General features: G+C 53.3%; 2 protein-coding genes across 2 annotated transcripts; one reads left to right on the top strand and one right to left on the bottom strand.

Moving 5' to 3' along the window:
- Positions 1–434: 434 nt before the first annotated feature.
- Positions 435–20,120, top strand: LOC131290497 (uncharacterized). The gene is made up of 4 exons (XM_058319645.1): positions 435–485; positions 3,513–3,584; positions 17,452–17,716; positions 18,439–20,120. The coding sequence occupies exons 1-4, from the start codon at positions 435–437 to the stop codon at positions 20,118–20,120; spliced, it is 2,070 nt and encodes a 689-aa protein (XP_058175628.1).
- On the bottom strand, positions 9,741–16,681 carry LOC131291376 (mucin-19-like). Its single transcript, XM_058320578.1, has 8 exons — positions 16,618–16,681; positions 16,470–16,499; positions 16,245–16,397; positions 15,950–16,167; positions 15,628–15,876; positions 15,386–15,538; positions 11,756–15,314; positions 9,741–10,453 (listed from the first exon to the last, which is right to left on the bottom strand). The coding sequence occupies exons 1-8, from the start codon at positions 16,679–16,681 to the stop codon at positions 9,741–9,743; spliced, it is 5,139 nt and encodes a 1,712-aa protein (XP_058176561.1).
- Positions 20,121–20,882: the final 762 nt, after the last annotated feature.

Here is a 20,882-nt window from a genome sequence, read left to right as displayed (position 1 = left end):
TTTAAAGTGACATTTGAGCATTTGAAATTGTGTTTTAATTACTGAATGTTATGATAAAAAATCCCAAAAAAATCCAATGACAATGAATTGTATAGGAATCGTGTGAAAATAAGTGGTATAGTATTAAAAACTCATCAGTAAAATTAAAAACGAAATATTTTATTTACTTTACTTTTAACTGCAGTTAAGTTTTTTCCCCTACCGAGAAACGTTTGCCGACCCCTGGTTGGCTCTCTCACTTGGGAGGTATGCGTTTGCTGGAGTACACTGTTTGAGGCAGAGTAGGTCGTTTTGAAATGAATTTTGAAATTAGTCACGATAAGCAGAACGGCGAAAGCGTACTCAATAACAAGCGAACATCTTGCGTTGCCGAAGATACTGATACATGCTCTCCTCTTCCCCCTTTCACAGCCGGACTCCGCCAAAGATTGACCATGCGACTGACCAGATTGTTCTACTCGACCTTACTGATAGGGATACTGCAGGTAAGCAGCGCTTGGTGGCGATCAGCATCTACAGCATACAAAAAGAAAACAAACACTTCCAGCTTCGTCAAACCACCCCGTCCGCTCTGTTCCGTCACTAATCCAACCACAACCCCCAAGCCACTCCCGTCACTCTTTTCGCCTACCGTTCGCTAACTGGAGATGGGCCCAGCCCCAACCTCCAAAGCGGCTCGCATCTGTAAAAACAACAGAGCGTCCCGGCGTGCGGGGTGTTTTTCGCTGCCACCCCAATGTTTGGGGCTAGAGGGGCTGAAAGGTAAACAAGTGCTCCGGGCCCCAGACGACAGCACGAGCCGCGTCACAGTGTGTGGAGAAAAATGATCGACTACCTCGAGCGGGGAACGTATGGATTGGTTTTGTTTTTACGGACTTATTGCTCCATATAGGCACGGTGTGCGGTACGCCACCCGGGACCCCCGTACGTACGTACGTAATATGGCACAGTCGGATACGAAAACAGACGCACAACGCCACAACCACGGTGTGTTTGTACAGTGTTTTGTTTTGCAAGAACTTGTCCTCCAAGTGGAACAGATTCGGCGGCCATCTTCCGCGGCGGATACGTGAGACTAAGTCGCGTGACGCACTCATACCAACGTTCCCTTCGATGGTTTGGGGGTCTCTAAGGTCTGAGAACATATTCTGGGGCATCTTCTGAATGAATCCCGGGCGACTGGGGCTATCATCCACGTCCCAACAACAACGACCTGTTTCCACCGCGGTGCCGTTGGGGGTATCAGGGAGGATCCGGGGTCCGCCACCGGGAGGCAGCGAGCGAGGGGGTCCACTTTCTTTTCTTACGCAGGAGAAGTCCCAACCAGTCCGTCAACCTGCTCGCAACTTTCGAAAGCGTTCCGTTTCAGGCCAAGTTCATCGTTTAACCCTTTTTATGGCCGCTCACTTTTATTCTCCCTCCGTCCGAGCGGATGGCCGGCGATGGGGAGAAAGATAAATGAGAGGTGACAAGGCCCGATGCACAGACCATCGGCAAAGCGCCCCCCCTCCCAAAACAACGCACCCCAAATGGAAAGCCACCGCTGATAGGGACGGATAAGTCTGCCACCCGGGATGAGGCTGAGGTTTTTGCCGAAACCAAACTGTGGCCTACTACCCTATGCAGGTTAAACGTATGTGCTTGGTATAGGCACGCAGCATCCCAGATTCCTAAAATTATATTAAACCAACTGTGTATGAGATCCCGCTGACACCACACATTGTTCAGATCCGATTTGGGCCCAGCTCAGACCCAACAATGTCAGTGATCATCGACCTGGTAGCGCTCAAAGTCCTTGTAACCAATTAGACAATTCTTATCGTTCATACACCCGTTCCGCAGTAGACTTAATCCAGTTGGATAAAGTCCTCCCACGCGATTACTCATTTCGAGCAAAACATTCTGACACCAATCAAAGCTGTCAAAGTCAGAAAACCCTAACACAAATGCAAGGCAGCTAAGGCTTCGAGCTTAGAATACGTCTTATGAAGCTATTAACGACATTAATTCATACAGCTCCTTCATCCGAGAGCTATTCGCAGTCGTGCACGAACCTTTGGAGATTGTAAAGCTGAGATTTTGGATGGATCTTGCATCTTTCATCGCTTTTTATGATTTCCCAACGTTTCATGAGTCCTCAACGGCTCATGAATCTCTCATGCGATGATCGAATCATTTATTCAAATGCAACGAGTCTTTTGGATTTATGGATGACCCAATTCTACTTTGAACGTGCTGTTATATATGCAATCGAGTAAATTTAATTCCAGAGACCAGGATCTAAAAAAAATCTAACTACGAGAGTGAGCCTCTTGTTCGAACGCAAGATATGATTAGTTTTAAAGTGGTGAACTAGTTCTATCGTAGATCTAATATCTCAATCCCACCATTCTAGAGAGGAGAGGTGTTGGTGCCTCGCATTCTAGGATCGGCGGGAGTGAAAACCTCCCGGACTTTCGATAGCGCCGAAAATTCCGACATCCAGTGTCTGCTGAACGCGCGTTGTGGTGATGCCACCCCGGGAGCCGACGACCATTTTCGTCAACTTGCTCCGCAACGTGGTCGCAAAATTCCTCCGCTCCGCAGCTTTCTATTTCGGTTCGCCCGATTCCCGAAAAGGGCCCAAAGGCCTAGTGACTACTTTGACGCCTCGTGGTGCCCTAGCTGATGGCCAATGGGGTGCGAGAGCGGCACGTGAACGTGAAAGGGGAAAAGAGGGGATACAACACACACGCACACATAGACAGATAGGGGAGGAGGGGGGGGGGGGGGAGAGGAAAATGTGTGTGAGAAACGCTGACGGTGCTTCTTCCTTTGGCCGGAACGCGAATGGCACCACCGGCGTTTTCATCATCATCATCATCATCATCATCATCATCATCAAAATCGTCGGCAGTGGTCGTCTGCGTCACTGTTGCCGGGCCATTGTCATTCAGCGCCGCCATTGCGTATGATATTGACCTATTTTCACACGATTTCCTTTTCTTCTCGTTTTTTGTACTGTTTTCGACGAAGGCACGCATGCCCCTCGGACATGTATCGCTTCCTTCCGACGCCGGGTGGCGGTGTGGGGAAAGGTCAGCTTGTCCGCGACGGGATCACGCGTGACGGGATGTTTGTGTGTGAGTGAGAGAGAGAGAGAGAGAGAGTCCGTCAGCGCATTACTGTGCGCTTTCCAATTTTCCCCGGTCTTATCAACCAACTTTCACGGACTATGGGAAGAGTCCGAGTCGTCGGACGTATCCAGTCCTTTTTCGGGTTTTGGACTGCCCCCAGGCACTGTTCTGTTCCTCCACTAGCTATTCTACTCCACTCCTGACCCCTCTCCCCCCACCCCACCCTTTGCTTGCTTTTTACTAGCCGCCATCCGTCCACAACTAGCGCCATCTTGTTTCCAGGAGGTCCTTCCGACGCGCTGGACCCATAGATACATACACACGTCCCCAAAGAACCTCACATCGTACACACGCACACACATGTATCGCTATATCGTTTCATCACTGTTCTTGCAGATCACTCATCCTTTCATGTCATTTGTTCACTGTGAAAAATCTGCTCGGCTTAAGTGCAGGCAGGCGATGCAGGTAAGCGTGCCTTCACCGTCACACCACCCACCATCCGCTGTTGAGTCCCTTGCCATCACCTCTCTCTCTCTCCCTCCCCCCCCCTCTCTCACTCTCTCTCTCTCTCTCTGTATGATAATTCCTTTCGTGGTTCGAATGCGAACAACGCCACACTGTTTTCCCCCCGCCATATTGGTTCCGGCACCGAACAAACAGGCTTCCGTGTACCGACCCCTTTGTACACCCTAAGTACTGACCCCGACGTTGACCGCACTGGTTTGTGTGGACGCTCTCGACCTGACCAAGCCAAACCACAAACCCTAAATCTTACTGAACAACGCGCAACCCCGCGCGGTGTTGAGATGGCATTCCGTAGGCTAATGGCGCATTGGTTTTCGCTTTCGTTGCAGGTAAGCCCATTTGCCCTACTGATCCTATGCCAAGGTCGTTGCGGAGTACCGCAGCGAACGCGAATGCAGCGATAAGTAAATCGTCCCCCGCCACAACAACCTTACTATTGTTTCGAATATTATTCCGATGGATAACGCCAGCATAGCTAGGTGTAGTAACAGCGAACTGTAGTATTTATTCTTAAGGTCTATCGGTGAACTCGCTTCATGTAATGTTGGAACCCACGGTACACAGATACCTCCGTAAGTGTGGATGCGAGGCAGGACGCTCCGTCTGGCGAGAAGTTCTAAGCTAAGAACGTATAGAAGCAATCTATGCCACTACGCCACAGGTGCCAGCGGAGTCGATGTAGGTGGAAATAGCTTTAAGGGCGGCACAGTATTCCGACACCAGGTTGCCATATTCCGGTCGCACCACAGCATCGCACACAACAGCAGACACAGGAGCGACTGTTGTAGTGGTTGGTATTGTTGTTGTGGAGGTAGTCGTTGGTGTAGTCGTCGTAGAGGTAGTTGTTGGTGTAGTGGTTGTAGAGGTAGTAGTTGGAGTCGTTGTTGTTGAGGTAGTAGTTGGTGTAGTGGTTGTAGAGGTAGTAGTTGGTGTAGTGGTCGTAGAGGTAGTAGTCGGTGTTGTGGTCGTAGAGGTAGTTGTTGGTGTAGTGGTCGTAGAGGTAGTAGTTGGTGTAGTGGTCGTAGAGGTAGTAGTCGGTGTTGTGGTCGTAGAGGTAGTTGTTGGTGTAGTGGTCGTAGAGGTAGTAGTTGGTGTAGTGGTCGTAGAGGTAGTTGTTGGTGTAGTGGTCGTAGAGGTAGTAGTTGGTGTAGTGGTCGTAGAGGTAGTAGTTGGTGTAGTGGTCGTAGAGGTAGTAGTTTCAGTCGTTGTTGTTGAGGTAGTAGTCGGTGTTGTGGTCGTAGAGGTTGTAGTTGGTGTTGTGGTTGTAGAGGTAGTCGTTGGTGTAGTCGTCGTAGAGGTAGTAGTTGGAGTCGTTGTTGTTGAGGTGGTAGTCGGTGTTGTGGTTGTAGAGGTAGTTGTTGGTGTCGTTGTTGTTGAGGTAGTAGTCGGTGTTGTGGTCGTAGAGGTAGTTGTTGGAGTAGTGGTTGTTGAGGTTGTTGTAGGAGTTGTGGTCGTAGAGGTAGTTGTTGGAGTCGTTGTTGTTGAGGTAGTAGTCGGTGTTGTGGTCGTAGAGGTAGTAGTCGGTGTTGTGGTCGTAGAGGTAGTAGTCGGTGTTGTGGTCGTTGTTGTTGTGGTTGGTGTTGTGGTCGTTGTTGTTGTGGTTGGTGTTGTGGTCGTTGTTGTTGTGGTTGGTGTTGTGGTCGTTGTTGTTGTGGTTGGTGTTGTGGTCGTTGTTGTTGTGGTTGGTGTTGTGGTCGTTGTCGTTGTGGTAGTTGTTGGTGTCGTTGTGGTGGTGGTAGTCGGTGGCACCGGGAATGTGATCGGGACACCACACGTTGCTGGCTCAGCTGCCGGATAAGTGGCCCCGGTAGGAGGAGCAGGTGCAAGGACACTCGTGGTGTATCGCAACAATTCAGCATTGGTACTTCCTGCTTGGTCAAGCGAGTAGAGTGCTACGCCACCCAAGTTCGTTGCAGTGGCGAAAGACAGTTTATCATTGACCGACGCGAACGTGTTGTAAGTATAGAAGGTAGAAGCACTGTATGCGAAACCTTCTCCAGCTTGACTTGCGCCAACAGTGTTGGTTGAACCGAAAAGGAGAGCCTACGTTGAGCATAAAGGGAAGAAAGAGAAAAACAATCGCATTATATTTGCGTTACCATCCATGGCAGAAGGCACTGGCAAATTGTCTCAATGCCAGCTAGCGACAACACTTACGTTACAGTATGTATCTTTCACGAGAGCCGTAGCTGCCCCATTGAAATTCGTTGCACCAGATGCGGTGAACTTCAAGCTGTACATCGGCAGACCAAGGATGATGTTGGTGGTTGGCAGTCCAGCGATTACCCACCGGAATACATTGTTGGACTGAAAGGCAATATTATATTCTGTTGATTACCTCTGGATACGACCACACACCTAATGTTGCGCATTGCAGCCGTCGAAAAACTTACAATTGTTTTGGAATCCACATTGAATGGAGCTGTCAGTGAATAGAGAAGGGCCATAGGGTGGGTAACTGTCGTCGAGGTTGCATACATGTCTTCGTACGTTTTAAGCACGTTGAACGGCAACGTGGGCAGCACAGTGTTATAGTACACGCCAGCGTATGTAAGGGCATCGTAAGGCAGGGCCGTGGCGAGCTTTACATTTATCTTATCAAGCTCGGTCTTCAGACTTGTAAGGAAGGCTGCGTAGTTGGCCTGCAAAAGGATAAACACATTGCTCGTGGATTGCTGTTCTGTCCGACGGGTACAACCATGCTTACTGTAAAGGTGGATGTCATTCCTTCGAAATCCACATACAATCCAGTCATTTCCGGATAAACTTTTAGTTTGTCGACCACCAGCTGAATGAATGAGGTTCTTGTGGTTGGATTGTTAAGCCAAGCGATATTGCCAGCACTGACACTTCCCACCATACCCAAGTACAACTCGAGGTAGGTATAGGTGGTTTTCCTGCTGGTAAACTTTTTGATTCCACCTGCAATTAGACATGCTGAGTGCTGGGCGAAACGAGGATACCACTAAAACACGTCCAAGACCTTACCCAGAATGTCGTCCGCATCGTTGGCTGGATTCACCAGACCGAGCAAGCCGCGGGAGGTGGGAGTCAGCGCCATATAGATGGCCTGCGAGCAGAAGCCCATCGCCGTGTTGGTGCTGTAGTCACCCGACTGGGCGAAGCATACTCGCGATCCTGCGGGAAGAAAAGCATGTGTTTGTAGTTGACTATGAATCGGATGCGCCCTCGACACTGATTTCGCTTACGCTGGGCTTCCGTTTCGTGGAACTGCACTGAAAAAATAGGGAACATGTACGCTCAAATTAATCACGGCACATACCACCGGCCCATCGTCACGCCGACCAGGGGACTACACTTACAGCTGACCACAAACGCGCCAAGCACGTACAATAGAAGCCTCCTAGCCATTACTGTTATGTCGTCCAATCCTCGCGTTACGACTCACTACCCTTTTCAATAGCACTTTTTCTGGATAACGGATCCAAACTGGCTTCCTGAATATTCGATATCAACTATATATACATCCTAGCGATGACGTCCATCACTACGATTTCGATAAGAGCCTATCTGTTGAAACAGATGCCGTCGGTGCTGGCAGTATTTTTAGAGCGCCTCACCTATGTGAGAGAGTTTGGCAACTGTGTATTCAGTTGGTTTGACGTTTTTCCAAGAATGGTAGAGAATACGTCCGACACGCACGGCACGTTTGCGGCATGGCGTGTGGATTTCGTATGAAATTCAGACACGTATTTTTCCGTACGTACATGCGCTACATTCTGACGTAAATCGGTGCAAACCGTGCCAATTGGGACGTGGTACAAACGAAAGTGGGGTAGTACAAAACATACATCCAAATCCGCTGGATATGAGTGTTAGGATGAATTTGCTAAATTTTACCGAACATAGCTGAAAAACAGAAACTGCAAAATAGTTCTTCTACTTATGTCTCGATGAAGGTATTTAGTAAGTATTACCTTAGCATTCCATTTTCCCGCTAGTCTATATGAGGTACATCGGTACACTCAAACAAATCCGACGACTTTTTTCGAGTGCTTGTGCTAGATCATTCAGATTTCAGACTATATGTCAAACAGAAGACATCTAAGTATGTGACGGGCAACGTTAGCATCTAGATGATCCTCACATGAGTTCCTTCCTGCGTACCAAACAGGGACGGAACATAACACCTCGAACACCCGTCTACTTGGCTGCTGGACTACCATTCGACGCGCATAAAAGAGACTCTGTAGTTGGTCCAGGAACTTGACCGACGCTTCGCTCCAGACGCTGATCAGTGTACTGTCAACATAGTATTACAGACGTTAGAAAACAATATAGGTATAAGTAAATACGACTAGTGGTTTGAAAATAAACTGGTCTAATCCAACTGCATTTGCAGACTTTTTGTTTTTATTTCGTTGTTGTTGACAGATGCTACAAACTTAAAAAAAAAACATAGTACACCACATTACTTCGTTTCGAATGACTAGTTAAAGTCGGCTAGCTCGGCACTTCAAGAAATACGACAAACCATTGGGATATCTGTCGATTTGGTACGTCTATTGCATACTTAAAACAGTATTAACCCGTCTGTCGAAAAAAGACTAGCTTAGCTTGGTAATCAATGCCCATAGTTTGGACTCGTCGTTTTGTCACTATTCACTCCGAAACCGTTTCCCCGCGTGTTGAGAACCCTTGTCGTTGTTGCCGGATCGTTCACCTCACATGGTTGATTGTATGCTGCCGGCCGTAGTAGTGTTTGTTGGAGGGTTGAAGTGAAGGGACCTGTCGCATCGTGGTCTCGAGCGCGCTGCGCCGCAACGGTAAAGTCATCATATCCACCGACAAAAAAGACGGAAGCCCACGAGCCAGATTTACTTCAGAGCTCAGTTCCAAACGTACTCGTACTGAGCACAAACCATCGTGCCATTCGGGTGTCGAGGGTTAATAACTGTAACGCAAAAGACGCTTATAGGTTTCCCGTCACGGTTATGTTGCGGGCAGCCATATCTCTTGCATCGTTTGAACAGCTGATGGAGCGCAAACAATGCCTAGAGAATCTGTGCGGGAAGTAAAGGAACGATTGATATCGAAGGGAAACTTTCGAAAGTGCAAACTAACTGTTTTACAGTGACACGAACAGTTGTTTGGAAAGTAAGGTTAGATGTTCCGCCGAAGAATGCTTCGCTTTTTCTGCCTATTATGTCCCATCCAAGAGTCTATACTTTTAACTAGGAATTGCTGTACATTACACCAATTTAACGAAAAACTAACCAGACCAGAAATAAGAGCGTTTTCACACAACCACAAGGTTTTTCTTGACAAGACAAGACACTTACTGAATATACGGTCTCTTCCCGCTCACTCTGCAGAGAATCATCAGCGTTTTTCTGACAGAATAACAGGCTTGTGACACCTGAGCGTACCAAATATCGCTTCAGTGTTTCATACTTGGCTCAATATACTTGTAATTAAAGACACTAAGACACTTTTAAGGCACCAACAGATTGTATGCCACATAAAGTAACATAGTAAGCTAGCATGACATAAAAAGGAATTTATTTTTCGCATCATTTTCTTCTTTGGATTCGTAGGTTATAGTAGTCCAATCTTGTTCTGTTCTATTCTAAAACAGAAGCTCCAGCCGAAACCGCTCATGGTCGCTGGTCAAACTGGTTCAATTCCGTCTCCGAGCTTTATTGGCGGCTTCGTCTACGCCATCCTTCCACCTCAATTTAAGCCTACCACGCCTCCTCTGTCCTTGGTGTCAGCCTAAAAGGACTTTACGGGCTGGGTCGTGCGCTGCCATTCGCATGGTATAGCCAGTCCACCGGAACCTTGCGAGTCTAGCTGTACGATAGTAAGGTCTCCGTACAGCTCGTAGAGCTCGTCATTATATCGGCTCATCCATCTTCCTCTCGAATACGGCTAAGAGGGCTTCGTCACCTTCCCTGCAGCACAAAAAACTTCATTCGTTATAATCAATTGTTATTTTTATTTCGTTTTTTCCAACAATCTTTAACATTACCAACTGCGAAAATGTATACTAAACTAAATACTCTAAAGAGGAAAATACACCCATCTGCTCTTTTAGACACAACAAAACCTATTGAAACTAAAGCATAATCATACTTAGTTTATCACTCCACAAACAAGGCCTGTAGAAATATAAACGTCTATCTCAGCAAGCGAACCGCAAAAACCATTGAGAAGCGTTCCGTATTGTCCCTTCACTGAAACCCCACATACAACGGTGGGTGCCGCAGTTGTTGCTGCTCCTGCAGCGGTAGTGGCTCCTCCTGCAGCAGTCGTTGCACCTCCAGCAGCAGTTGTTGCTCCTCCGGCAGCTGTTGTTGCTCCTCCTGCAGCGGTTGTGGCTCCTCCAGCAGCGGTAGTGGCTCCTCCAGCAGCGGTAGTGGCTCCTCCAGCAGCAGTTGTGGCTCCTCCTGCAGCGGTAGTGGCTCCTCCTGCAGCAGTCGTTGCACCTCCAGCAGCAGTTGTTGCTCCTCCAGCAGCGGTAGTTGCTCCTCCTGCAGCGGTAGTGGCTCCTCCAGCAGCGGTAGTGGCACCTCCAGCAGCAGTTGTGGCTCCTGCTGCAGCGGTAGTGGCTCCTCCAGCAGCAGTCGTTGCACCTCCAGCAGCAGTCGTTGCACCTCCAGCAGCAGTTGTTGCTCCTCCAGCAGCTGTTGTTGCTCCTCCAGCAGCAGTAGTGGCTCCTCCTGCAGCGGTAGTGGCTCCTCCAGCAGCAGTTGTGGCTCCTCCTGCAGCGGTAGTGGCTCCTCCAGCAGCAGTCGTTGCACCTCCAGCAGCAGTTGTTGCTCCTCCTGCAGCGGTAGTGGCTCCTCCTGCAGCGGTTGTGGCTCCTCCAGCGGCAGTTGTGGCTCCTCCTGCAGCGGTTGTGGCTCCTCCTGCAGCAGTTGCGGCTCCTCCTGCAGCAGTTGTTGCTCCTCCGGCGGCAGTTGTGGCTCCTCCGGCAGCGGTAGTGGCTCCTCCAGCAGCGGTCGTTGCACCTCCAGCAGCAGTTGTTGCTCCTCCAGCAGCAGTTGTTGCTCCTCCGGCAGCGGTAGTGGCTCCTCCAGCAGCAGTCGTTGCACCTCCAGCAGCAGTTGTTGCTCCTCCAGCGGCAGTTGTTGCTCCTCCTGCAGCGGTAGTGGCTCCTCCTGCAGCAGTTGTGGCTCCTCCTGCAGCAGTTGTTGCTCCTCCGGCGGCAGTTGTGGCTCCTCCGGCAGCGGTAGTGGCTCCTCCAGCAGCGGTCGTTGCACCTCCAGCAGCAGTTGTTGCTCCTCCAGCAGCAGTTGTTGCTCCTCCTGCAGCGGTAGTGGCTCCTCCAGCAGCAGTCGTTGCACCTCCAGCAGCGGTCGTTGCACCTCCAGCAGCAGTCGTTGCACCTCCGGCGGCTGTCGTTGCTCCTCCTGCAGCAGTTGTGGCTCCTCCTGCAGCAGTTGTGGCTCCTCCTGCAGCAGTCGTTGCACCACCAGCGGCAGTTGTGGCTCCTCCTGCAGCAGTCGTTGCACCACCAGCAGCAGTTGTGGCTCCTCCTGCAGCAGTTGTGGCTCCTCCTGCAGCAGTCGTTGCACCACCAGCGGCAGTTGTGGCTCCTCCTGCAGCAGTTGTGGCTCCTCCTGCAGCAGTCGTTGCACCACCAGCGGCAGTTGTGGCTCCTCCTGCAGCAGTCGTTGCACCACCAGCGGCAGTTGTAGCTCCTCCGGCAGCGGTAGTGGCTCCTCCGGCATCAGTTGTTGCTCCTCCGGCAGCAGTTGTTGCTCCTCCTGCAGCAGTTGTGGCCCCTCCAGCAGCGGTGGTTGCTCCTCCAGCGGCAGTTGTGGCTCCTCCAGCAGCGGTTGTGGCTCCTCCAGCAGCGGTTGTGGCTCCTCCAGCAGCGGTAGTGGCTCCTCCAGCAGCGGTAGTTGCTCCTCCGGCAGCAGTTGTGGCTCCTCCAGCAGCAGTAGTGGCTCCTCCAGCAGCAGTTGTGGCTCCTCCTGCAGCAGTTGTGGCTCCTCCTGCAGCAGTCGTTGCACCACCAGCGGCAGTTGTTGCTCCTCCTGCAGCAGTCGTTGCACCACCAGCGGCAGTTGTGGCTCCTCCTGCAGCGGTAGTGGCTCCTCCAGCAGCGGTAGTGGCTCCTCCAGCAGCAGTCGTTGCACCACCAGCAGCAGTTGTGGCTCCTCCGGCAGCGGTTGTGGCTCCTCCGGCAGCAGTTGTTGCTCCTCCTGCAGCAGTTGTTGCTCCTCCGGCGGCGGTAGTGGCTCCTCCAGCAGCAGTTGTGGCTCCTCCTGCAGCAGTTGTTGCTCCTCCGGCGGCGGTAGTGGCTCCTCCAGCGGCAGTTGTGGCTCCTCCTGCAGCGGTAGTGGCTCCTCCTGCAGCGGTAGTGGCTCCTCCAGCTGCTGTCGTTGCTCCTCCTGCAGCGGTAGTAGCTCCTCCAGCAGCAGTTGTGGCTCCTCCTGCAGCGGTAGTGGCTCCTCCTGCAGCGGTAGTGGCTCCTCCAGCTGCTGTCGTTGCTCCTCCTGCAGCGGTAGTGGCTCCTCCAGCAGCAGTCGTTGCACCACCGGCAGCGGTAGTGGCTCCTCCGGCAGCAGTTGTTGCTCCTCCTGCAGCAGTTGTTGCTCCTCCGGCGGCGGTAGTGGCTCCTCCAGCAGCAGTTGTGGCTCCTCCTGCAGCAGTTGTTGCTCCTCCGGCAGCGGTAGTGGCTCCTCCAGCGGCAGTTGTGGCTCCTCCTGCAGCGGTAGTGGCTCCTCCTGCAGCGGTAGTGGCTCCGCCAGCTGCTGTCGTTGCTCCTCCTGCAGCGGTAGTAGCTCCTCCAGCAGCAGTTGTGGCTCCTCCTGCAGCGGTAGTGGCTCCTCCTGCAGCGGTAGTGGCTCCTCCAGCTGCTGTCGTTGCTCCTCCTGCAGCGGTAGTGGCTCCTCCAGCAGCAGTCGTTGCACCACCGGCGGCAGTTGTTGCTCCTCCAGCAGCAGTCGTTGCACCACCAGCGGCAGTTGTGGCTCCTCCTGCAGCGGTAGTGGCTCCTCCTGCAGCAGTCGTTGCACCACCAGCAGCAGTTGTGGCTCCTCCGGCAGCGGTTGTGGCTCCTCCGGCAGCAGTTGTTGCTCCTCCTGCAGCAGTTGTTGCTCCTCCGGCGGCGGTAGTGGCTCCTCCAGCAGCAGTTGTTGCTCCTCCTGCAGCAGTTGTGGCTCCTCCGGCAGCGGTAGTGGCTCCTCCAGCAGCAGTTGTGGCTCCTCCTGCAGCGGTAGTGGCTCCTCCTGCAGCGGTAGTGGCTCCTCCAGCAGCGGTAGTGGCTCCTCCAGCAGCAGTCGTTGCACCACCAGCGGCAGTTGTGGCTCCTCCTGCAGCGGTTGTGGCTCCTCCTGCAGCAGTTGTGGCTCCTCCTGCAGCAGTTGTGGCTCCTCCGGCAGCGGTAGTGGCTCCTCCAGCAGCAGTTGTGGCTCCTCCTGCAGCGGTAGTGGCTCCTCCTGCAGCGGTAGTGGCTCCTCCAGCTGCTGTCGTTGCTCCTCCTGCAGCGGTAGTGGCTCCTCCAGCAGCAGTCGTTGCACCTCCGGCGGCAGTTGTTGCTCCTCCAGCAGCAGTCGTTGCACCACCAGCGGCAGTTGTTGCTCCTCCTGCAGCGGTAGTGGCTCCTCCAGCAGCGGTAGTGGCTCCTCCAGCAGCGGTAGTGGCTCCTCCTGCAGCGGTAGTGGCTCCTCCAGCAGCAGTCGTTGCACCACCAGCGGCAGTTGTGGCTCCTCCTGCAGCGGTTGTGGCTCCTCCTGCAGCAGTTGTGGCTCCTCCTGCAGCGGTAGTGGCTCCTCCAGCAGCGGTCGTTGCACCTCCAGCAGCAGTTGTTGCTCCTCCAGCAGCAGTTGTTGCACCTCCGGCGGCAGTTGTTGCTCCTCCGGCAGCAGTCGTTGCACCACCAGCGGCAGTTGTTGCTCCTCCTGCAGCGGTAGTGGCTCCTCCTGCAGCGGTAGTGGCTCCTCCAGCAGCGGTAGTGGCTCCTCCTGCAGCGGTAGTGGCTCCTCCAGCAGCAGTCGTTGCACCACCAGCGGCAGTTGTTGCTCCTCCTGCAGCGGTAGTGGCTCCTCCAGCAGCGGTAGTGGCTCCTCCTGCAGCGGTAGTGGCTCCTCCTGCAGCGGTAGTGGCTCCTCCTGCAGCGGTAGTGGCTCCTCCAGCAGCCGTCGTTGCACCACCAGCAGCGGTAGTGGCTCCTCCTGCAGCGGTTGTGGCTCCTCCAGCAGCAGTCGTTGCACCTCCGGCGGCAGTTGTTGCTCCTCCAGCAGCAGTCGTTGCACCACCAGCGGGAGTTGTTGCTCCTCCTGCAGCGGTAGTGGCTCCTCCAGCAGCGGTTGTGGCTCCTCCAGCAGCGGTAGTGGCTCCTCCTGCAGCGGTAGTGGCTCCTCCAGCAGCAGTCGTTGCACCTCCGGCGGCAGTTGTTGCTCCTCCAGCAGCAGTCGTTGCACCACCAGCAGCGGTAGTGGCTCCTCCAGCAGCAGTTGTTGCTCCTCCTGCAGCAGTTGTGGCTCCTCCGGCAGCGGTCGTTGCTCCTCCTGCAGCAGTTGTGGCTCCTCCTGCAGCGGTCGTTGCACCACCAGCGGCAGTTGTTGCTCCTCCTGCAGCGGTAGTGGCTCCTCCAGCAGCAGTCGTTGCACCACCAGCAGCAGTCGTTGCACCACCAGCGGCAGTTGTTGCTCCTCCTGCAGCGGTTGTGGCTCCTCCGGCAGCAGTTGTTGCTCCTCCGGCAGCAGTTGTGGCTCCTCCAGCAGCGGTAGTGGCTCCTCCTGCAGCAGTTGTTGCTCCTCCAGCAGCAGTTGTGGCTCCTCCAGCAGCGGTAGTGGCTCCTCCTGCAGCGGTAGTGGCTCCTCCAGCAGCGGTAGTGGCTCCTCCAGCAGCGGTAGTGGCTCCTCCTGCAGCAGTCGTTGCACCACCAGCGGCAGTTGTTGCTCCTCCTGCAGCGGTTGTGGCTCCTCCAGCAGCGGTAGTGGCTCCTCCAGCAGCGGTAGTGGCTCCTCCGGCAGCGGTAGTGGCTCCTCCTGCAGCGGTTGTGGCTCCTCCTGCAGCGGTTGTGGCTCCTCCTGCAGCAGTAGTGGCTCCTCCAGCAGCGGTCGTTGCTCCTCCTGCAGCGGTAGTGGCTCCTCCTGCAGCAGTAGTGGCTCCTCCAGCAGCGGTCGTTGCTCCTCCGGCAGCGGTAGTGGCTCCTCCTGCAGCGGTAGTGGCTCCTCCAGCGGCTGTCGTTGCTCCTCCTGCAGCGGTAGTGGCTCCTCCAGCAGCAGTTGTTGCTCCTCCGGCAGCAGTTGTTGCTCCTCCGGCGGCAGTAGTGGCTCCTCCGGCAGCGGTAGTGGCTCCACCAGCAGCGGTCGTTACTCCACCAGCAGCCGTAGTTGGAGCGGTGGTAACGGTCGTAGCCACGGTAGTTGTTGTTAAATGGGGTGACATCACAAATGTAGGAAATTCTATATTGGTCCTACACGCAGGAGTTGTTGCTACAGGATAAGTATATCCTGCTGGTGGAGTAGGAGCTATCAAGCTCGTAATTTTTCGAAGTAATTCAGCATTGCTGCCTCCAGTATTGAGAGAATACACTCCAACTCCACCTAAATTATTCGATTTCATAAAATTCACTTTGAGTTCCACGCTGGCGTACGAGTCAAAAACGACAAATAACGAAGAAGTAAATGTGAAACTAGATGCGGAGTTTAAGTTAGTTACTGGATTGTCGGAAGCTACAATCAGTGCCTGCAAAAAAAAATTGTTTCATTAAAAAGAAATTTTCACACAAACAGATACTCTATGGTAGTTGTAATTACATTGCAATAAGCCACGTCCGCTGATGTTGCAGAACCTGCTGCACCAAAATCGGTAACATCAGTGACCGAAAATGTGCGAGCGTACATTGGAATTCCAAGAATGATGTTGTTTGGATTGAACCCTTTGATGACCCACCGGAACAGATTGTAGAACTGTGAAAGTGGCGTTGATAAACATATTATTATAATGGAACATTCCAACGCGTCACTGGCAGCTATACAGTGAACAGAAAGTGACTCACAATCGTAAACTTGTTGTTGTCAAACGGGGCATTCATTTGGAAGAGTGGAGCCGTGGGATGAGTAACTTCTATTTCTGTCACATACATATCTTGATATGTTTTTAGAACGTTAAAATTAAGCTGCGTGAGGGTTGAAGTGTACATGATGTCTGCGTACGTTTCGGCATTCCACGGCAGAGCGGATGCCATCTTGAGCGACGCGGCAGTAGCAGCGTTGTACAGGGCAGTCATAAATGTCGTATAATAGGACTGGAAAATAAATAACATTCGCAAAGGATTTCACTCAGTTGCACACTGCATACGCTAAGGTTCACGAACGTACCGACTGTGAGGTAGTGAGACCGTCAAAGTCAACGTAGAGTCCGACGCATTTTGGATAACTTTTGACGGCGGACACTAGGGCCTGTATAAACTTTGTTTGGAGACTTGAAGATGCCAACATGGCGGCTGTGTTCGTCTCGGTACCCAACGCAGACACGCCGAGATAGAGATCCAGGTATGGGTACGTAGTTTTCTTGTCGCAGAAAGTTGGCAGCCAACCTGATCGTAGCGTTAATACAAAATTAGTTGATAGATGAACTGGTCGTGCGCAGGCGTGCTTGGCGGATCCTACTCACTGAGTATTTTTGCCTGCGTATTTAACACACTCGTCGGGTAGCTTATTGTTCCCTGTGCACCAACTTTGAACGTTAGCAAGACTGCTTCCGAGCAGAAAGCAAACGTCTTGAGCTGCAGGAAATCCATCGGCAAGGCAAAGCACACTCTTTTGTCTGGAAAACGGTGCATGGAAGGTTTATAGAAGAGTTGTCGACGCCGGTTCGCTGTTGGATGTTGCTACTCACCATTTGTACCCCCAGCTTGAGCGAGGGTCGCTAGAAAATCGAACAATAATGGTATCAGATATCGTTGCCCAGAATCGTTTGCACGCGTTCAGCCTCCCCCTTCGCAGGACCTCTGGCCATGCTCCATGTGCTGCCTTTCCAAACTTACCGAAGACTAACAGGCTGAACACCACTATCAACGTGCGCTCCATGGCGTTGACCGAGGAGGCCATTTTCGCTCACTGACTATCACTACCTTGTTGTAACTCACAAATGTCTAGCACTGTCCAACTCCTCCACTTGTCATGTCACTGGACCGTTGAGCAGAATGTGCCGGCAATGCTCCGGCACCGGGCTTTTTATCTGGCTCTGATAATCGATGCGCCACGCTTCGCACGATGGAAATCCATGGTGCATGCTGTCTCGTTCCCGCTATCATACACACTCCCATTCGCCCGTTTCACCTGCATCTTTCCTCGTGCATGTGTCGGTTCGCTGCACAACCCGGTATATCCTTCTCTGTTTCCCTAGCTCCAAATTTTGCCAACGCATAACGTCTTCCAGCATTCGGGATCGTTGTCCCTCGCAGCGAAACATCCCGCATCATCATAGAATAACCTTCTGGATGTATGCCGAGTGGGTCCGTCGGCGCAAAACAACAAATATATGGACAGTTGGTGGAGGAAAGCGTCGAACGACTGGTGTCGCCATCAGCGGGCCTTCGTGCGAATTGTGAAGAACACGGCGCCACGTCTTGTCCGCTCTCCTTGGCCTTCAAGGTTCAAAACAATGTTTCGATGTCGGTCATGGCACAAAGTGAGAAGCTGCTCTTATTGTTGGAGTTTCCCAAAAACGCATACTATTTGGAGGGGGGTGGGGCGGGCAACGCAGCAACACAGCAGATGACATCCCTATGCAAACTGCCATTTTTCTAACTGTTTTTTGTGTATTTTCTTCGTATACTCTATTTCTCCTTCTCCCTATCCTTATCCCTCTCCACTAGCTGACGCTGGCCGACGAGCAGGTGGAAGTGGTGAAATCGGTGAGTCCTGGCGACGATGCGACCAAGCGTGATAACGACTCCGACCAGGTCGCGCTGGAATCCGTCGATCAGGATCTGCAAGGATCGGCCCCGGTGCAGTCCTATCCCCAGCATCTGCCGCCGCCACACGGTGGGCACGGGCCACCGCACGGCAAGCATGGACCGGGACCGCAGCACGGCCCAGGGCCGCACCATGGACCGCTGATGTCCCATGGACCAAACCGTGGTAGGTGGTTTTGCCTTTCACTTCAACTCCTAATCATTCAGCTGCTACCCCAGAACGTCTACTTCATAGATTCATCCATGCCTAGCACTTTTCTTCTCGCCTCCCTCTCGTATTCGTACCTCACCTTGGGAATAGATGTCGTAAACAACCTATAAGTCCTAACAAGGACTCCACGGAATAAGGCAAAACAATGCGATTTAGAAACAGAAGGCTGAAGAAATGTATAAACAACAAAGTAAACGGGCTTCTCCGACATCTCTTCTTCTAACAGATGAACTTACTTGTTGAATGTCGATGATGCACGACCCAATATCTCATCTAAACACCTGATATAACTAAATGTTACATGGTTTCGTCTTGTCCTCTCTGTAACATTTCTACGTAAAACCAGAAATGAAGAACTTTGCTCGCAGTTCTGTTGAAACCATTCTCCTTTTACGAAAAATACATCGACCAACAAATAACTATTCCTACTTAGTCTACTATAACCTTCTAGTTCTTCATTCCTGGCCAGAGGAACATTACTACTATACACTGACAGGGTAGCCTTAGTACCACATTGACGTTTACTACTAACTTTGACGTTTGACATGTTTGACCGTTTGTTTACGTTCGCACCAAACAAAGCGGAAGAATTCAGCGTATGAGATGTTGCAGGTTGAGATGCTTTAGTGCGGAGTGGTACAGCACACTTGACCCTAACCGCTGCCACTTCGTTGCAGGTTCGCTCGGACTCGGCCAACCGTTTGGGCCCCCGCCGCCCCCGCCGCCACCGCAGCAGGGCCCGCACGGCTACCCGGTGGCGCACGCGTACCACGGGCCGCCGCCCCCGCCGCCACCCCAACCATCGGCCGGCCACCTGAAGGCGGCGGCCAGCGAGCTGATCGCGGAGAAGCTGTACGGCCCGCCGCCCCCGCCGCTGGCGCCGCCGAGCGGGAACGAGCTGTGGTCGTCGCCGCTGCAGGACATGCCGAAGATCGTGTCGCTGGACGTGAAGTGCGAGAAGCAGGGCATGAAGGTGTTCGTCCAGTTCGACAAGCCGTTCTTCGGCATCGTCTTCTCCAAGGGCCACTACAGCAACGTGAACTGCGTGCACCTGCCGGCCGGGCTCGGCAAGACGTCCGCCTCGTTCGACATCGGCATCCACGAGTGCGGCACGGCCGGCAACACCGACAACGTGCTGTACAACGGCTACTCCGGCACCGACACCAACGCCGGCTCGTACTTCGAGAACATCATCGTGCTGCAGTACGACCCGCAGGTGCAGGAGGTGTGGGACCAGGCGCGCAAGCTGCGCTGCACCTGGCACGACCAGTACGAGAAGTCGGTCACGTTCCGGCCGTTCCCGGTGGACATGCTGGACGTGATCCGGGCGGACTTCGCCGGCGACAACGTCGGCTGCTGGATGCAGATCCAGGTCGGCAAGGGCCCGTGGGCGTCGGAGGTGTCCGGGCTGGTGAAGATCGGCCAGACGATGACGATGGTGCTGGCGATCAAGGACGACGACGGCAAGTTCGACATGCTGGTGCGCAACTGCATGGCGCACGACGGCAAGCGCGCCCCCATCCAGCTGGTCGACCAGCGGGGCTGCGTCACCCGCCCCAAGCTGATGTCGCGCTTCACCAAGATCAAGAACTTCGGCGCCAGCGCCTCCGTCCTCTCGTACGCCCACTTCCAGGCCTTCAAGTTCCCCGACTCGATGGAGGTGCACTTCCAGTGCACGATCCAGATCTGCCGCTATCAGTGCCCGGAGCAGTGCACCGACCCGGGCGTCCTCGACGTGCACCACCTGTCCGGCGGGCCCGAGCACCAGCAGTACGGGCCGCCACCGCCGCCACCCCCGTCCGCCTCCGCCGGCTCCCAGTCGCAGGCGGCCGGGCCACCCACCCAGTCGCTCGATGCGCACGTCTTCGCCTCCAACCGGAAGCGGGACGACCGGCGGATCCGACGCACCCGTGCCGCCCCCGCCGACCAGAAGGAGGACGTCGGTCTGAACCGCGTCATCCGCGTCGTGTCACCGGGCGACCTCACCTTCCCCATCGGCCCGGGCGGCGCCGCCCACAACGACTCGGACGGTGCGGCCACGATGGTGTTTTCGGCGCGCGACGAAGGCCTCATCTGCATGACGACGCCCGGCTTCACCGTCACCATCGTCGTCCTTCTCTCGATACTGCTCGCCTCCTGCGTCACCTCCGCCTTCCTGTGCGTGCGCCTCAAGCCGTTCGCGCTCGGTGGCCCGCACGCCGCCAAGGAGCGCTCGGTGGCGTTCACCAACCCGCACCTCACGCCCGCCACCGCCAGCGGTACGCTCAAGTCCACCAAGTCCACCGTCACCAGTGCCAGCTCCAACGCCACCGCCACCACCACCGCCACCGCCACCAAAGCGCGCCTCTTCTACACCTAAGCTCCACCGCGAGCTCCTGCTTCGTAAACCTCCCTAACCTCAAACCTCTCTAGGGCATTGTACATCTTCCTTTTCTTGTTTTTTTTCCCACCACATAATCTCTCTCTCTTACTCTACGGAACTATTTAGCGATTCACGTCGTTAGCCACACACACACACACAAGCCCTAGCGTAGAACGAAGAGATAAATGCGATCAACCGGAAGTTAGGCAAAGGAGTTAGGTTAGGGAAATGGTAATGGCCACCTACACAACCCCTTTCCGCTTTGCTTGCGAAAATGCTTCGAACAGCACAGAACAAAATGGCTACATTTGCTACCCATGCCAACGCGCTCCCCCGTAGAAGAATTCCCTCCCCTCCGCCTCCCCTCCCCTCCCCCGAATGGCAGCGAATGTAAACCGGAAGTTGATTTTGCGGGCAGTATTTAGTTGTTACAACCGCCCCCTCCGTGGGAGGCGCTTAGACTTTAGGGTACTGTCAGTATACCTCCCTCCCCTTTTCCTCCCCCCAAGCACTGGTCTTTAACCGGTTTAACGTATAACGACGTATTTACACTTACGAAACACTATTTATTGACTTATTTATATTCGGTAAATTATTTATTTATTTATTTATTATTCGATTTTACTTAGCTCGAACCCGCTCTAAACTCGACTGCTCTATATAGAGGTATAGATTTGTTTTTATTTGTATTTTTATTGAAATAACGGAAGTGGAGTGAAGTCTGTTTCCCTTCCCCCTCCCTCTCCCTTCCCTTCGCCC

The sequence above is a fragment of the Anopheles ziemanni genome, chromosome X (assembly GCF_943734765.1).
Source record: "Anopheles ziemanni chromosome X, idAnoZiCoDA_A2_x.2, whole genome shotgun sequence".
NCBI classification, from domain to species: domain Eukaryota; kingdom Metazoa; phylum Arthropoda; class Insecta; order Diptera; family Culicidae; genus Anopheles; species Anopheles ziemanni.
This window is presented reverse-complemented; position numbering and strand designations above follow the sequence as displayed.

What these genes read in the sequence shown, in the direction of transcription:
- LOC131290497 (XM_058319645.1), top strand. Translation starts at nt 435, where the DNA reads ATGCGACTGACCAGATTGTTCTACTCGACCTTACTGATAGGGATACTG. An exon ending in AGTGCAGGCAGGCGATGCAG is followed by an intron (nt 3,585 to 17,451) that starts GTAAGCGTGCCT and finishes CCTCTCCACTAG; the next exon opens with CTGACGCTGGCCGACGAGCA. An exon ending in GTCCCATGGACCAAACCGTG is followed by an intron (nt 17,717 to 18,438) that starts GTAGGTGGTTTT and finishes ACTTCGTTGCAG; the next exon opens with GTTCGCTCGGACTCGGCCAA.
- LOC131291376 (XM_058320578.1), bottom strand. Translation starts at nt 16,681, where the DNA reads ATGGCCTCCTCGGTCAACGCCATGGAGCGCACGTTGATAGTGGTGTTC. An exon ending in TACGCAGGCAAAAATACTCA is followed by an intron (nt 16,168 to 16,244) that starts GTGAGTAGGATC and finishes CGCTACGATCAG; the next exon opens with GTTGGCTGCCAACTTTCTGC. An exon ending in ACAACAACAAGTTTACGATT is followed by an intron (nt 15,539 to 15,627) that starts GTGAGTCACTTT and finishes CCACTTTCACAG; the next exon opens with TTCTACAATCTGTTCCGGTG.